This window comes from Schistocerca gregaria, chromosome 2 (assembly GCF_023897955.1).
Source record: "Schistocerca gregaria isolate iqSchGreg1 chromosome 2, iqSchGreg1.2, whole genome shotgun sequence".
Classification (NCBI taxonomy): domain Eukaryota; kingdom Metazoa; phylum Arthropoda; class Insecta; order Orthoptera; family Acrididae; genus Schistocerca; species Schistocerca gregaria.
The window spans coordinates 630,953,603-630,972,305 of record NC_064921.1 but is presented as its reverse complement, the minus strand read 5'-3'; the positions used below and the strand labels follow the sequence as shown (position 1 = coordinate 630,972,305).

Below are 18,703 nucleotides of genomic sequence, written 5' to 3'. Positions count from 1 at the left end.
TCCGCAGCTTGATTAGAAGTCGCTTATGAGGAATGGTGTCAAAAATGGTGTCTAGAAATACGGAATCAACTTGAGATCCCCTGTCGATAGCGGCCATTACTTCGTGCGAATAAAGAGCTAGCTGCGTTCATTGATGTCCAGGAGGCGGCGCTCAGAACAAATTGAGAAGTCCGTTAATTCTATAGCGTGGAACCAGTGTCTCGCCTCATATTTTTTGTTGGTGACTTGATACCACGTCACGGGCACCATAGTTGGTGGAACGTGGTGATGTATCATTTTCCAGACTCATGGCCAATTAACAGTTGGATAGTTTGTTTCTACATCGTTACGCGGAAATGCTCGCAGAGGAGTGCTATACAAATCTTTTGCCTTCAGCTGGCTGGTTCGTAGAGGTTCGAGGTCACAAAACCGTATATAGAACGAATGTCGATACATGAGAGAGCTGTGTCGGGACGTGCGCCACCGACACCAGAAGGACGTGAAAGACTGGCATCAGTACCTCCAATAGACGATCAGTGAGGGAGGCGTCTACACTGGTCTACAGTTATCACACTTTGCTCATATAAAGGACAGCTATCCGTGCCTGGATGTTAACCAGTCCCACCTCTCCGTCATGTAGAGGGAGGGTGAGTGTGTCATAACGTACTTTAAATACGTGTCCTTTCGATAGGAAATAACCGAAGTCCATCTGAAGTCTGCGATCAGTCGCCTTCGATAGGTGGAGAACCTGTACCTTGTGAATGAGTTTTCAAGCCACATGGAGGTTCAGTTATTCTACAAGCTCAGTTGGTTAAAGTCCTGGAGCAGATTCTGGCGCACGATCACGCGCACAGTCTGTAGTAATCGTCGATAGTTTGCCACGACCGATCAGAGCACGTCTTTTGTAAACGTGACTTCCAAATACCTCGGTTCAGTAACTTGCCAGAGGAAGGCGGAAGCACCTAGCCAAAGACAGAGCCCGATATCCGGCGCCACCGGCTTATTGATATTCAGGAGGCTTGCCACACCTTGTCCATAACGCTCGATCCAGTTTAGTATTCCATGAACTTCATCGATGGAACGAACTAGCATAAGCAGCTCGTCAGCATACGCCCTATAACGGAATGTGTTGTCGCACAGTGTGATGTCAGATAGCTTGTGGTTGAAATCACTGAGGAGTGGGTCGAATGCGATGTTGCATAAAGCTAGGCAGACACCTCGTAATGAGTACTGGGCACACCCTCCGTCATTGGCCACGACCTGAGAGCTGGTTTCTCCCAAAATGCACTGCCTACGGGGAAAACCCATATGGTCCATCACTTGTAGGAGGAAGTTATGCTGCACTCTCAGGCGGCACACTGAGGCTATAGCTATTACGTCCCTTCAGTCGCCAATGGACATTCGATTGTTGGCTCTCACCCCTGAGACACTTGTTACGGGGCGATAGTCAATTGGCGAAGTCTTCGTAATGCGGCTTGCCAGAGGCCTGGTGAAGATCTTTTAGTTGTCGTTCAATACTGTAAGTGGCCGATGTTCACTGACTGATTGCCCTCCTTCTGGCTTGTACATCATTATGAGAAATCCTTTGATTAAAGTAGGTCATACTGTGCAGTCTAGGGAATATGAGTTCTCGGAACATTATAACCCAGCAGAGCATCATGATGTGATGGAAGCTCCGGTAAAATTCGACCGGTAATCCATCGGGCCCTGGAGATTTATTGACCGCACTTTGGCTAAGGCACATAACACCTCTTCAGACGACAGTTCCTGCATTAATACTGTCGCTGTTTCTCTGTCGATAGTGTATGTCACCTGTTGTAACGATTTCACAGTGGCCTGGTTGGCTCTGAGCACTATGGGACTTAACATCTGAGGTCATCAGTCCCCTAGAACGTAGAACTACTTAAACCTAACTAACCTAAAGACACCACACACATCCATGCCCGAGGCAGGATTCGAACCTGCGACCGTAACGGTCACAGTGGCCTGGTCACCTACAGTTTTTGCCTGACAAAAATGACGAAAATGATCCTGGACAGCTTTCACTATGATTGCCTGGATTGTACTATCTCGCATCATAAGACACGTGATTAACTGTTAGTAGTATTATCGCATGTCCGACACAACGTGATGCTTGGTGGGTACCTCTGCGGCCGTTTGGTAACGTCGTCGCGAGCGGACTATGGCACCATATAATTGGCGCTTTGTCAACGATAGTATGTAGGCGTTGTTTTGATGTCGTTCTCGCTGGCGGTCGGTTGATGCGGGTAGAGGTCAAGGCCCTTGAGCGCCATGGATTAAAAGTAGGATCTCCCTGTACAACGCAGCTGTGTACTTGCGAAACTGCATAAACGTCTTGCAGATTGCCAGTTTGACACAGAGGAGCCACCACGCCGGAGTCGAGTGGTATCGGGAGCGACGCCTTGCCGACGGCAGCCCAGGTCCTGGAGGTTTGTTAGATTCAGCTTCCCAATGCTGTTACTGTGCTAGACTTGTTGAGGCTGGAGATGCATCATGCAGATGTAGCCCCTGTGATCAGAGAAGGCCAGAGGCCGTCATCGTTCGGCGATCAGCACTCCCTGTGTAAGACCTTGTGACGTATATATACCATCCAGTTGTCTCGCCGAATGAATGGTAAGATGGGAATGTCCAGAGCTGTCACTGTGTATCTTTTCCCATGTGTCGCACAAGTAAAGATCGTGAATCGCCATACCCAGTTCCAGACAAGTCACAAGACACTGTGTTTGTACCGTCCTAAGAAAAGGGGACGAGATCACGAGTAGAACCTGGTCGATCACAACGGTTGGTGGTGCACGATGGTGTGCAAATAATAATGAATTGTGTATCTAGTGCTGTGGCTTCTTATCCTCATGCACAGGGGAGATACGTGATGTCAATGACTTCGATACCATCACGCACTATAATCTCCACGCCGGTGTCTGGGGGACCACTAGGCGTTATGTACATTGCGTAGCCAGAAATGTTCGGGAGTTCATTCATTCGCATTTCTTGCAGGAATGTAAAGCCGACTCCTGTGGCTCGTACTGTTTCACTCAAGAGTTGGATCTCGGCAGGAGAACTAACTATGCTGATATTCATTGTGGTTAAGCAGTAAGCCTGGCGGTGCTGTGGTTAGACATGGTTATTCATGGTGATCGTGGAGTGAAGCAGACGTCGCGAGTGATATCGCACCCCACCGGCAGTGCGCCTCCCAGTTTTATTCAGATCGGGGTCCTGCTCGGTCTCGACGTCTTCGGTCCACGATTTGGGTACAGTGTGCTACAGTGTGTTCATCTTCCATAAGGTTGTGGCGGGTGATAGGAACGAAGCGAGCCATCTTTCAGTCTGCACTGGAAACTTTCTGCTCATCTCATTGAAGAGGACTTGCAGATAAACTCCGCCCATGCCACCATTCATTCTACAGGGGTAAAGTCAGTGGCAATAGTGTCAGCTCCATGGTTGGTGTCCTGCAGGGTCAGTTCTTCTTCCTCCTGCAAGTGAGAGCTGCCGTGATTCGACAGTCCTGCAGCGGCCCTTTTGGCATTTTGATGATACCTGTTTATGTATGTGGCCTTCCGTGTCAGATGATAGCACTGACACACGCTTCACCGAGACAAGGATTTCTGTTGGTACGATATGTGTATCGATTCCATCCTGCTGTCGGCGGCGCCTGCAGTGTTCAGTGGTATCGATGGCTTGGACGGAATTCTGCCGTTGGCCAGGAAGACCGAACGGCCCGGCGTCAGTCCACAGATGGCGGTTGCGGCACTGCAACGCCGGTCTGTTGCGTCTGGACATAGGGTGACGTCGTGAGAACCGCGATGTAAGTTGCTGGAAACATTGTCGGTGTCTGTGGAGGCGCCATGTCCTGCTGTGGAAGTCGTGTGAAACGACCTTGGAGGCACCCGGAACGTAAGTGACCTTTCTTTCCACATCCGGAACACGTTTTAGGTAGGTCACCACAAATAACAATGGCTCTACATCCTCCTATTTGAAGGTGTGATGGTGTGTGTTGGCGAAATTCAATCCACATCTGGCGTACATCGTTGAAGTCTGGATATGTCTTAAAGTGGGTCCCCTTTTCTACCATGCGTTGTTGTACTGTACCGTAGGGGCGGAGCGCCTCCAAGACTTCCACCGTGGCTTCGAAGGGTAGTTCGAATATGCGTATAGTCCACAGTCCCAGTCCGGCATGGTCAGCCCCAACGTTGCCAACGTTTCCATCTGGGACACAAGCAGAGTCTAACCTATCGCACTAGGCTTCAGTGTGCGCTTTTCTTTGCCTAGAGGGCGTTCACGGGTGGATTACAAGAGATCTTTGGTGGTCTCGTGCTCTCTCAGACAGTCCTCCGGGGAGGCAGGTGGTGATTAGCTGGAAAGGTCGTGGGGTGTGCGGAGCACCTGGCGATCTGGGGTTGTCGGCTGTGCTTAAGACGGCTGGCGTGTGGGCCGCATTCCACCGTAGTTAGTGGTATCGCGGGAAGAGGGGCCTTTTCCACCGCGGCCTAAGGACTGGTGCTGCAAACTGCCGTCTGTGCCAGAGTTCTACTCTGCGTGCTACCACAGAACCACAAGCTGCATGTTTACGTCTCTCCTTTAACACCCAGCGAGAAGCTTGAAGTTGTTGCTGCATTTAGCAGTGCAGCGCCGCTGTTGTAACTGCAGTTACCACATGTTATACCAGCCGAGTGTCTTGCAAGGTGAGCTAACTCGGGTGATGCTCGTTAATTGTGCAGGCCTCTGAGAGAAGCCGATACCCTCTAATTATCACCTTGCTGTTTAAATCATTTGATCTGTTTGACAAGGTTCAGCCTAACGTTGTAAAACTTCCTTGTTATTACAGGCTTGCTGTTTACTGCCTTGGTCCTTTTTGAGAGAGGTATATAAGGGCATACAAACTGACATTCTGTAAATTTTGCTGTTGTAGACAGTGTACAGTTTGGTGTGGTTTTTAATGCTCCATTTGCGTTCTTATAGCCAGCCTTATGGAGATGAAAGCCTGCTTTGTCTTAGTATTAACAGGATTGTCTATTTAAGAGTAGTAGCGTGGGGCATGCTAACAAAAAAAAAAATTCTGCTTCTTGTAAGTGAAGAAACATATAATAACTTCTTATAGCTTTTGTTATATCACCTGGTACCCAAATCTTTTTTTAATTGTCCTTCCTTATATTGTAAAACACAATGGTATTGAAGGAAGGGGTGCAACTAAACCGTAAATCTAATTTCCTGAGTGTGAGATTCAGCTGTTTGATGGCACGCTATACTGCGCTCGTTAATTTCATTGTGTTTGTAATAACAGTCTTGCGTGTGTTTTAGAAGTAGTTAATTTGGGCTACTGCCCCGCGTTCTTGTGGAGTGTAATGGGTTCTACCGCCCGGTACGAACCGCTTGCAGTACCAAAACATTGCTCCGAATATTTTGCTAAAGTTTCACCGTCATATTTCTTATTACAGTTGTTCTATATGTAAAACTTTTGCCTTCAGATATCTTATTACAGTTGTATACGTCTTTTCGTAACACATTCTTTAAATTTATTTAAATGTCGTTGGATGTGTCCAGATAAGGTTTAATTCCGTGTTACTGTAAGTTAATGTACATTATTTGACGCACTGCTAAGAGTTTTTAAGAGCTGACTGATTTTACTTAAAGACTATACCGTTAAGATTAAGTAATTTTATTATTTTATTCTCAAATGTTCACTGATGTAAAGAATATTTGGTAAATTTCGTCATACCTGAATCTTTGCTTTGCAGTTCTCTTAATTTAGAAATTGGTAAATATACCATTCGTTTTGGGGGCCATCCTTTTAAGTTGACTGATTTTTGTCGATTTTGGTAAATTTAATAAATTGCAATTCAAACGTACTTTAACGAATGATGTTCAATCCCCATTTTCCCAGGTCGTCCTTGTCCTTCTTTGTAGAGGCGAACTGAGGAGTCTCAGTGTCTTTGTTTCATCTCTCGAAGAACCTTGTCGCCTGTAGCGTCGTTAATAAGTTGCATATAGGCCGTGTTACTTACAGGTACGATAGAGAAGTGGATACCAACGATGTTGGCAGCCTGGATCTTGGCACCTTCCTTGAAAAAGCGCTCGACATCGAATGATTATGGTCTAACAAGCTCGTTTCTAAAAGCTAATTTCAATGTTGATTTTCGGTATAGATTCGCCATAATCTTGTCGCGTTGCAGCGTCACGTTAGTGTCGGCCTGAGGAAGTAAACGGGGCGAGCGTTCTGGCGCTGCAGTCCGCAACACGTCCGCACTGCACGGCTGTTAAAGCCGTGCCGTCCCCTCCTCCCCCCCCCCCCCCACCCCCACCCCCCAACCTCTAGAATACGGTGAGTCCTTTCACTTAAAACGTCAGTTCCTTTCGTGACTTTCAACTACAGTCCCTGTCGGTTATGCTCGTTTTACGAGTGCTGCTTTGAGTGTGTGTTACCGTGCTGCAAGTGGTACACAATTTTCTGAACGAAAGTTGGAAGGTCCCCATTGACACAACAACAAATCGAATAACTTCATTCATAGTGTGGTTATGATCTCGTCTATATATGATAGCTTCTTTTTGCCCTTCTGCCAAGTCCCAACGTCGATTCATCTTACTGTACGATTCCGTGCAGCTGAGTGCCACATAGTGTGCATAACACTTCACTGTCGGGACATACGTAAGTTTACCACCTGATACTAATTCTAAACTGTCTACAGAGATCCAAAGCGATCAGTATGTACTTTAAGAGGAGTGACTAGGCTCATTGTATGATGTTCACTGCCGTTGGGACGAAGGGAAACGGCACAGGATACGTACTAAGATTTCAAAGAATATTCAGTTACGAAGATTTGTAATTTATGAAGACTTGTATCAGCTATACGCTCAGCAAGAGGACGCATGCCAGCGGTAAACAACCCATAGACTACTTTCTGTTACACATTCTTCATTGGTACATTACATTGCTCTTTTTTTTAGCTACTAGATGAGCTTTATAATTTGTGTGATAGTGAGAAAGACACGTCTTCAGAAAAATGTTTAGCAAGTAAATATTATTATACGTAACGATTCTGTTTCCTCTAAGAGCCTGATTGATACTCAAGTAACTTAATGCTAAGTGTTCTTGCCGTTGCAGGTATACATGGCACTCGCCGGCATCCTGGCAATGGTCCTGGTGGTGAACTACTTGCTAATTGTTCCGATGGTCATTATCGGAGCACTGTTTGGGGTTGTGGCGAAGCGATTCATGACAACTGGGAGAAACATCAAAAGACTCGAAGGCATCCGTAAGTACTGATCCGTCATCTGCACACCAGCTTCCTCTTCACAATCAAAGCACTGCCCACATGGTTATCAGAGTGTTTCGGAACACAAAAGCTTTGAGAAGTGGTAACTATACAATCTCCTTCAGATATTGTTTTTATTGTTATCTTATTGCACTCTTGTGCTACACATCAACTGTGCAATACTTGTGTTATTCTAAGGAAATATATTATACGACTATTACTTAAGTTTAATTTGGTTTCAGGGTCAAAGAGTAGCTTCCATTGCATGATTTTTATGAAACTACATAAGGTCTATGATATTTTCTCTGATAAAAATGAAGATTAATACCATATATTGGTATTAACACTTTTTATCTTCGGTTCACTCATCACAGATTTCCCAAAGAATGTTTTAACAAATCTCAGAAACATTTTTGTATGCAATGTGACGCAAGGCTCAAACGAAGGGAAATTGCGCAGTATCTCGTTGCTGTAAGAGCATACAAAGGAGAGACTATTCTGAAGTGAACAACTGAACTGACCGGACACGCGAATTTCATCATTTATGTCAAATGCAGTTCCGTCTACAAATATCTGGAATTTTATGATAGTCAAATAACTACAATTTCTTTTATGCTTTTAAAAATGAAGTCAGATTTTTTAAGAAATATACTTTATGTGAACGAAAAACTTTTAAAAATGTAATAAAAGCAAAGATGTTGATATTAGTATGAAAATAAATAAATTACATTTCTAAAATATGGCACGTAATCAGCTGCAAATAAATTACGTTTGTAAATTAGTCATGATAAGTGCCATGTGTTATGAAAGATATTACATCAGTTCCATCATGCAGAAATAAAAACAAAGTTGTATTTTTTACTTCACCGTGGAATTTATAGGAAATCTAATTTCCGTGTATAACATAGAAAAACGTAAAATAATCGACTTTGAACGACATAGAATTCCGGCAGTGTATTAAGCATTGCGGAATTATGAAAAACCGTGAATGAGATACTTTATATTCGAAAATGTGCGTACATTTGACTGAGAAAAGTAATATTGCAAGTTTCTGTAATCTCAAGAAGTTACCGTAAATCTTTTTATATGGCCCTGTTCTGTTTGCTTCGTATCCTCAGCTCTGTTGAACTCATTATTTGCTAGTGCAAACGACTAAGCGTAGATGATGAAAAACTGGAGATTTATCTGTCTTTTGAAGTGGGACGTTGCTGGAGTGGTAATATCTGGAGTCTCAAGAGCTATGGTAGTGAAGCACAGTGACAGTTTACTCGATCCTTGCACGACTAAAAGCAGCAGTAAACGAATACTAATAGCAAATGAGAGAAATCGTCTGTTAGGAGAAGCTAAGAAATAATGCTAAGTTCTTACCACACAAGTGATCTCAGTATTCAGTCAGGATGTTGAACTACTTGTTCAGCAGTTTGAATACAAGCAAGTTGCAGAAACTGAACGTCACCTGGCCTTTATCTCTGACTTATCGTTACTACCAAAACCCACTATAAAACTGAAAATGGTGCTGAGATCGTGTGATGTAAATGGAATCATATGAAACATATGAATAACATTGGATGTATTTACAAAAAGCTTTCCTAGCTAAGGTGTCGCGCTATGTTGTAAAATAATTGTCGCCCAATGAAACTGGCATGTCCATCTCGCAAAAGGTGGCGACTGCAACCATCGCCAATGTCCATTACACCCAGTGACAGTTATTTACAACATGACACGGCATTATACGCAGAAAACTTTTATGTTAACCTACGCACTTATATCTTACTTTTTTTATCTGATGAGGGGCCACATAATAAACAAGTACTGAATACAGTATATTAAGCTTTGGAGCTCACACCTCTTTAATTAAAAATTACGTTATCGTGTGTTGGTGTTCATAGGATAATCTTGAAGATTATGAACTTCTTGAATCTTTTACATAAACTGCTGAATCGTATAACAGTTGGTCATTGGTATGAAGGCCGTCTTCCATGAAGAAACTACTCCATGTCACATCGGCAGGTCTTTTCAGAAATGATTTGTAGGACTTGTGTGTGAAATTCACAGTGTTTCTCACGGTATGTTCGTCATCCGGTTTGAACATCATATAACACATGTGGATGCTTTTTGTTACGGGGAAATAGTGCAGAATTCCTACGTTGAAATCACTGATCGTACTAACTGCTGCTGTGCACGAGTGCTTCACAGTTAGGCCTACTATTGAAAGTTGTTTGCATTACTTTTTTAGCCATAAATCATAACTGTACGCTTCTCATCTGAGCGTCCAATGCTTTATAAAATACTTTGTACGGAGGCATCATTTTGATAGTTGTCTGTAGGTTATTCTAGTTTTATTGAGAAGGTAAACAGAAACTTTTGTTTCTTCTCGCTCCTTTTTCTGTTAAATTCCATGGACTACATAAAGCCACAAAAGCAAAAAAAAAAAAAATACGACAATTTTGTTTTCGGTTTCCTTAAGTAAATTACAAAGTATTGCCATTTTGTCTGTCATGTCGTATATCAGGACATTTACCACGACTTTGATTTTTTCAGGTAGAAGTCCCATGTTCTCCCATCTTTCGGACACACTCAACGGCCTGGCCACAATAAGATGTTCAGGAGTTCAGGACATTGTACGAAAAGAATTCGATGACCACCAGGTACGTCGCTTGTTTCCTCATTACACAGTAGTTATTGACGACAGAAAACGGCTGAAACAACAGAAACAACAATAAGGGGAGTAAGTCATACACTAATCCATTGTTACAGCCCGAAGGTTTCGACTGACCCACTTAGCAAACTTCAATGTTTGCAGCAACTGAATACTTTGAGAAGCATTTACTTCTAGCAGGTCGAGAGAACAGATGTAAATTAAAACCGGAGCTATAGGAGTACGAAACCAAAACAACTAATTCATGCCTGGTATAAGTAACTAGCAAAATTTCAGAAATTGAAGACTATCCAGAGCAGAAAGAAATAGATAAACAAGTGATTCAACTAAACTCGTCACTTTCATATTTCAGTGTCCATTTAAGACACAGTAATACTGTTATGAGAGAGTTATCACTGCGAGACATATCGTCTCATAATATAGATAAACAATTACAAAGCGATACCGATATTAAATCTGCTTTTTCGAATGCAATGCACTTGGTTAACTGTAATATTCTACAAGGGAACTATCCAATTCGACATGTAGAAACTGTCTCCAAAGTTTTTGTATCGGAAGAATACACCGAAAAAATACGTCATAATTGTAGCCGCTAAGACATGCTTAATATCAAAAAAGATAAAAGGAATAAATAACATTCTATCAGAATTTCTAAAATTAACAAAACTACTATCCACGCTGGTGTGTAGAATGTATGAAACAGGCGATATACCATCTGACTTCCGGACAAAGATCACCCAACCAATCTAGAAGACTGCAAGAGTAGACAAATGCGACAATTATCGCACAATCAGATTAACAGCTCATGGATCCAAGTTACTTGCACGAATAATATACAGAAGAATGGAAAAGAAAATTGAGGATGCGCCAGATGACGATCAGTTTGGCTTTAGGAAAAGTAAAGGCACGAGAGAGGCAATTCTGACGTTGCGGTTAATAATGAAAGCAAGACTAAAGAAAAATCAAGAAACGTTCATAGGATTTGTTCACCTGTAAAAAGCTTTCGACTATGTTAAATCGTGCAATTTGTTGGAAATCCTGAGAAAAACTGGGATAAGCTGTAGAGAAAGACGGGTAATATACAATATGTACAAGAGCAAGATGGAATATTCAGAGTGGAACACCAGGAAAGAATGGCTCGAATTAAAAGGAGTCTACGACAAAGATGGAGTCTTTCGCCCCTACTGTTGAAACTATACATCGACGAAACAGCATTGGAAAGGATCAAAAGTGGAATCAAAATTTAAGTTGAAAGGATATAAATAATAAGATTCGCTGATGACTTTGCTATTCTCAGTGAAATTGAATAAAAATTACAGGATCTGATAAACGAGTAAAGATCATGGATTGAGAGTAAATTGAAGAAAGACGAAAGCAATGAGAAGTAGCAGAAATGAGAACAGCAAGGAACTTAACTTCAGGAATGGTGATCACGAAATAGATGAAGTTAAGGAACTCTGCTACCTAGACATCAAAATAGCTCATGACGGACGGAGCAAGAAGGACATTAAAAACGGACTAGCACTGACAAAAAGGGAATTTCTGTCCTAGAGTTTCTTGCTGTCATGCATAGACCCTCATTTGAGGAAGAGATTGCTGACAATGTACGTTTGAGCTAAACTTTGTATGGTTGTGATACATGGGCTGTGGAGAACCGAAACAGAAGAGAATCGAAGCATTTCATATATGGTGTTACAAAAGAATGCTGAAAATTACGTGATCTGGTAAGGTATGCAATGAGGAGACTCTCCGCAGAGCCTTCGAGGCTGACAAGAAGGTGGGGTAGAATAATAGGACATCTGTTAACACATCACATAACTTCTATGGTAGTAGAAGGAATTGTAGAGGGTAAAAACTGTATGCAAAGAGAAGGATTGGAATAAGTCCAGCAAATAATTGTGGAAGTACGTTGTATGTGTTACTCTGGAATGAAGGGGTTGGAACAGAAGAGGAATCCTGAAGGACCCTATCAAACCAGTCAGAAGAATAAAGACTGAAAAAACAAAAAGAGTAAGATAAATAAATTAGACACACTGCAAGTATTTTTTAAAAGATGTTGAAATTTGACAAATTATTAGCGCCCCAAGCGGTTCGAGAAATACACCTGACAAAAGTCTATAGATACCTCCTTGTATTGCGTCGGACCTCTCTTTTCCCGGTGTAATGGTGCATCTCGACGAAGCGTGGACTCAACAAGTCGTTGGAAGTCCTCTGCAGAAATAGTGAGGCGTGCTGCCTCTATAGACGTCCATAATTGCGAAAGTATTGCCGGTGCAGAATAGTGTGCACCAAATGACCTCTTCATTGCGTTCTTTAAATGTTCAATGGGATTTACATCGGACGATTTGGGTGGCCAAATCATTCGCTCGAATTGTCCAAAATGTTCCTCAAATCAATCGCGAACAATTGTGGCCCGGTGACATGGCGAATTGTCATCCACAAAACTTCCATCGTGGCTGGACATGAAGTCCAAGTAGCCGAACACAGCCATTTCCAGTTAATGCTCGATTCACTTGGACCGAAGGACTCAGTCCAATCCCATTTAAACACAGCCCACACTATCACGGAGCCACCACCAGCTGGCACTGCCCCTTGTCGACAACTCGGGTCGAACGTTTCGCTGCGTCTGCGCCATACTCCAAAGCCGGCGTGGATGGTCGAGCGGTTCTAGGCACTACAGTCTGGAATCGCGCGACCGCTACGGTCGCAGGTTCGAATTCTTCCTCGAGCATGGACGTGCGTGATATCCTTATGTTAGATAGGTTTAAGTAGTAGCAGGCAGCACATATGCAACACTCTGAGCACAGATACTTGGTTGACAGCAAGTTCTAGGGGACTGATGACCTTAGAAGTTATGTCCTATACTGCTCAGAGCCATTTCGAACCATACTCCAACCCTACCATCAGCTCTTACCAGCTGAAGTCGGGACTCGTTTGACCAGGCCACTGTTTTTGAGTCGTCTAGGGTGCAATCGATATTGTCTCGAGCCCAGGAGAAACGCTACAGGCGATGTTGTGATGTTCGCAAAGCACTCGCGACTGTCGTCTGCTGCCATAGCCCATTAACGCCAAATTTCACCGCACTGTAAAAGCGGATTCGTTCGTCGTACTCTCCACACTGATTTATGCGATTGCTTGTCTGTAACAACTGTACATAAACACGGCTACTCTCGGTCGTTAAGTGAAGACCATCGGCCTCTGCTTTGTCCGAGGTTAAGAGGTAATGCGTGAAATATTTTGTTCTCGGTGCACTCTTTACGCTGCGGATCTCGGAATACTGTATTCCCTAACGATTTCCGAAACGGACTGCCCGATACGTAGAGTCTGTTAATGCCCGTCGTGTGGCGATAATTACGTCGGACAATTTTCGCATGAATCGTCTGAGTAAAATGACATCTCTGCCAATGCGTTGCCCTTTTATACTTTGTACACACGACACTACCGCCATACCCCTGCCGTATCTGTAGCAGGCAGCACATATGCAACACTCCGAGCACATATCCTTGGTTGACAGCGCCTAGGTAAACAGGTACAACGTAATTGTAATTTGTAAAACAAATTTCAGTTCCCTTTCGTAGTTTCTCTGACACAATAGTTCACAGTTAATATGCGCTCGAATCTGCAATTCACTTAACACCTATAATAACAAGCAGTTGCCCTTGGAATATCGCAGTGTTAAATTGGAGACTGAATTAATTTTCTGTATGGTTTGTTGGAATATGCTTGCAAACAGCACCTGCCTTTTCACAGTAATGTGGAATACAATTAATGCTTCGAACCTTGCAGAGATAAGGTTTGAAGAACGAGGTATGCAATCGATATCGTCTACTTCTCCTGAAGACCTACCTCCCTTTTTCTGTTGTTTCCTTGGGCATTCATTCCAGTGATGTCGACATTGCGTTAGTAATTGTGTAAACATTAGATCAAACAGGAAATAACTTGGACGATTGCGCGAGCTGGGATTCGATCGATGACTGTTGTGGTAATTCAAGTCCAGAACAAAAATAGACCAGTTTCCAAACCCAAATGAAACGTGTACAGTAATATCTTTCAGTGAGAAAGAAAAATTTTTAGTTAAACAAAGGAAGGAAAAGCGCTTACACATAAGCAGTGTGCAAAGGCGGTTTCGTTTCGTAAAATCTGAACATTAATTGTGCAAATTGACGAAAGATTTACACAAAGTATGAAATATGCCCAAAAGTGTGGAAGAAGAACTATTTGGACGACTTAGAACTACTGCTGAGAGACGATCCACTGTTAGCGAAGGAGATCTACGAGACTAGCGGCTCGGAATTGCAAGTAAGATGAACATTGCTGATTTCCAGCCTTTTTTGAACGGTTTAAACAGATTCAGGTAATTAAACAGAACAGAAAGTCGCCGAATTAAGTAGTTTACCTCAAGTACGCGTATGGAGGAGATTTCATTAGGAGGTAAATTCTACAGAGAAATTTATAACTGACATGAGGAAAAAGTTTTTTTTTTTTTTTTTACCCCCTAAAATACTGCGTATGCACCCAATCACTTAAATTTCGTGCAAATAAAAGATTTTGAGGAGATAAAAGCCAGAGTGGCCTGTGCAGTCGATGAATGCTTTGACACATTCATATACAACAATGCCAGTGATAAGTACCAATGGATTACTGTTGCCGCAGCTTTACATCTGTCTTCAGGAACGTCAAGGTAAATTACAACCAAAAATTTAGTAACGAATCGTCTTTTCACCATTTTCAGACAATAATTCATTGCTTTTGTTGGACTACTGGCCTGGACATAACGACGCCTCTGTATTTAGGAGGGGGACGAAAAGACTGTTAATATAATTCGTATTCCACTGGGAATTAACAGTGTGGTTTTAGCCTCTCGATAAAAATTTTATCAACAGGCTAAAACATTTTTCAGGGAATTGTCGGGCAATATAATGTCCATTACCGCTTCCTCTTTTCAGGTTGATCAATAAGTGATCGTTAGATAGCTTTGGTTACTGATAACAACTTGACACCAGTGCCTATGAGTATAATTTGTACACTACAGCACTGAAGATAATCACCATGTGATTAAAAATCGATTTTTCTGTCAATAAACCAACAAAATTACGGCCAACCCTGACCTCCCTTCTAATTATATAAGGTCTACTATAGTGCTGTATTATTATTATTACTTTTTGTAACTTTGGTGTGACACACAAAGCATTAACAGCCTGAAGTCTTCCAAGGAAATAAGTGCAGCAATCAAGTGTTTTGCGAACACTAAGTGCAGTGCACACAACTTGGTTGATTTTAAATGGGGCTACAACGTGCACGTCTAGCAAGTGCGGCGATGAAGAGCAGTAATGCAGAGGAAGTATCTGTCGCTAGGTAGCTCTCTTATACGCACACGACCGACGCATTATTCACATTCATTATTCATGATTTTCAAAGAAATCTTTCATTCTACAATTTAGTTAGGTGCTACAGTTTGTGACAGGGGTTGGCAACAGAGGCAGGGGGTGGGGGAGGGAGGAGGAGGAGCCGGGGTACTAACTAATGTCAGATTGCACTCAGGAGTAATTGCCCAAGAAAGTGTGGGAACTACTGTTCTGTCCCTACCAACAGCTCCTACCAACTGAAACCGGGACTCATGTGACCAGGTCATGGTTTTCCAGTCGTCTTAGGTCCAAACAATATGGTCACGAGACCAGGACAGCCTCTGCAAGCGATGGGCTGTTAGCAAAGGTACTCTCGTCTGTCGTCTGCTGCCATAGCGCACTGCCATAGCCCACTAACGCCACTTTCGCTGCACGGTCCTAACGGATATGTTCGTCTTACGTCCCACATTAATTTCTACGCTTATTTCAAATCAGTGTTGCTTGTCTGTTATCACTGAGAACTCTACACGAACGCCGTTGCTCTCGGTCGTTAAGTGAAGGCCGTCGGCCACTGCGTTCTCGGTTGTGAGATGTAATGCCTGAAATTTGCTATTCTCAGCACACTCTTGACACTGTGGATCTCGGAATATTGAATTTCCTAACTAATTCCGAAATGGAAAGTCGCATGCGTCTAGCTCCAGCTACCATTCCGCGTACGAAGTCTGTTAATTTCCGTCATGCGGCCATAATCATGTCGGAATGAGTCACCTGAGCACAAATGAGAGCTCCGCCAAAGCACTGCCCTTTTATACCTTGTGTACTCGATATTATCAACATCTGTATGTGTATATATCGTTATCCTACGAGTTTTGTCACCTCAGTATTTCTTGTCATTTTTTAAATTTGTTTATCTCTCGTCTGTAGTGATCAAACGGCATCTGCAGCCCAGAAAGACTGTAATTGCTGAGAACAAAATCTATGCAGTGAATTACAATAACGTGAAGAGTGCACCCAGAATATGAGTTAAAGTAAGGGGATGAGTATGGGGGCGGGTGATTCGCGGAATGGGGAGGTGTGGAGGAAACGAAGTATTTTTATTACAAAATAGCACTTGAAACTACTGAAAAATAGTTTTTAATTACCATCATGTGCATTAACCTTAACACATTTTATTAGATACCTACTCTCTACAGCGTACATAACTCAAAGAATATATTCTATATGGGATTTGTATGTATATATTACTTTGCTACTAGGCAGCTAACGTTCAGATACATGCAAGCAGCCTACTTCAGTAGCTTCTGACTTAGTCTAGTAACATAAGAACTAATATCACGTGTTGGAAGTATAACGCTACTGAAAATTTTAGGGACTCCATTACAGATGTCTCAGGGTAATCTTAGTGCTAGTCAGCAATTATTAAGATGAGTCTTGATACCCTTATTACAAACGTCTAGAATACTTTAAGACAAGAACAGAGATTTTCAATTTGATGTTTTTTGAATTTACACTATCAGCAACGTTACTTGAACACTTGCGTATCATGTTAGGACGGAGCTGACTCGAAATGTTGTGAACGTTTAACAGCAGTGCTCAGTCACATACCCAAGAATATTGTAAACAAAGTTTAAATGTTCCACGTTATTTTACTTAAAGTTAGTTTCTACTGAAATCAACTTAAATTAATAGTGACAGTAAATAGTTTTATGATGTGCGAATTTACATCGGGCTTCTGAAGGACCCTTTATTTCTCAATACCACTGTTCTTACTCGTTGTTGAATGATTTATCATTTTATTCCTTTCAAATTCTTCAGGATCGCCATACGTCAGCGTGGTTTCTTTACATTACGAATACGGCGGCCCTCGGCATATGGTTGGATTTGCTGAGCAGCACATTTGTCGGTGTGGTGACGTACAGTTTCCTCGTCCTTTCAACAGGTGAGGTTTATAAAGTGCTACTCAGTTTTGCTATCGATATAAGATACCTTGGAAATACATCCTTTCTTTTGTACTATAAAACCAAATTATCTTTAGTAAGTTTTTGTGCTGTATACAGCCAATTATTTAGTCATGTCGCAAAGTGGTTCTATGTAAAAAATTTCAGTTTATAATCATGCGTATTAATAATATCCAAATAAGTCAGTGTATACATCATTATATGACATTGCCTTGCGCATTTGATGATAGCAGCGTAAATAGTAATTATGTGGATGGTTCAGCAACATGAAATTGAAATATACATTGACAAATGTAGTTAAACACAGTAATTTACATATTAAACTTCCTGGCACATTAAAACTGTGCGCCGGACCGAGGCTCGAACGCGGGACTTTGTTTTTTGCCGGCAAGTGCTTCGAGTCTGTGTCCAGCACACAGTTTTAATCTGCCAGGAAGTTTCATATCAGCGCACACTCTACTGCAGAGTGAAAATCTCATTCTCAAATAACGTATTGTTTCAAAAAGTTTCGAGGATGATAGATGAAATTGTTTAAAAAAAATGCTCCAAATGGCTCCGAGTACTATGGGACTTAACTTCTAATGTCATCAGTCACCTAGAACTTAGAACTACTTAAACCTAACTAACCTAAGGACATCACACACATCCATGCCCGAGGTAGGATTCGAACCGGCGACCGTAGCGATCACGAGGTTCCAGACTGTAGCGCCTAGAACCGCTGGGCCACTGGGGCTGGCGTAATTCTTTCAGCTGACCTAGTCGCATAAAGTGGTGTTCCAATACCGGATAAAGTGAAACTCATTCTTCCACACATATGATGTCCATTCAGCATTAAGAATGCAACATCTGCTCCTTTAATCCCGACAAATGGTGATTCCTCTTCGGTTCCACTGCTACTACTTTCGAACGCTAATGTGCTTGCCACCTGATCAGTATCAGATCCGAGGCAACGGTTGAATGCTACCTAATGGAACTGTTTAATGACCACTGACGAAATATGTACAGATATCACCAAAGGGAGTCAATGAACGTTGATCTCATAGAGATGCTAACAGCGTACATCAGTGCAGCCTGATACAGTGGTGTATATTATCAAATGCCGCTTGTTATCCACACACTGGCTCAATCATGCAGAATGTTGCTTAACCTTTGCCGAAACCTTTGTGAATCACAAAAGTGAGTAGCTAATGATTATACACGTATCTTCTTCGTAAAAAATTTTCTTTTTTATCATCCCATGGTGGGTTCTCTGTTACCCCATCATCTGGTCTGTGGCATAAAAACTATGTGTGAGCACTGTGAATTATTGTTAGTTATGCGATTATATTCAGCCTTTGACACAGTCCAATTCTACACTATATCCCAAACAGTACTAATTTATTTATTAGGGCTCTTGTACTAACTTTTTACGCGACTGAGGTTAAATATCACAAACATTTGTAATACCCGTTGACATGTCACAGATATGCTTGTTGTCATAGACGTATTGATACT

The 18,703-nt window shown here is 42.3% G+C and overlaps 1 protein-coding gene across 1 annotated transcript in view; it reads left to right on the top strand.

Moving 5' to 3' along the window:
• LOC126334648 (ATP-binding cassette sub-family C member 4-like) overlaps positions 1-18,703 on the top strand; it is a 225,429-nt gene that overhangs the window by 139,805 nt on the left and 66,921 nt on the right. The window contains exons 17-19 of the mRNA XM_049997093.1: positions 7,097-7,247; positions 9,789-9,895; positions 17,067-17,190. Coding sequence (XP_049853050.1) covers positions 7,097-7,247; positions 9,789-9,895; positions 17,067-17,190 — 382 coding nt within the window. The remainder of the gene's footprint in view (positions 1-7,096; positions 7,248-9,788; positions 9,896-17,066; positions 17,191-18,703) is intronic.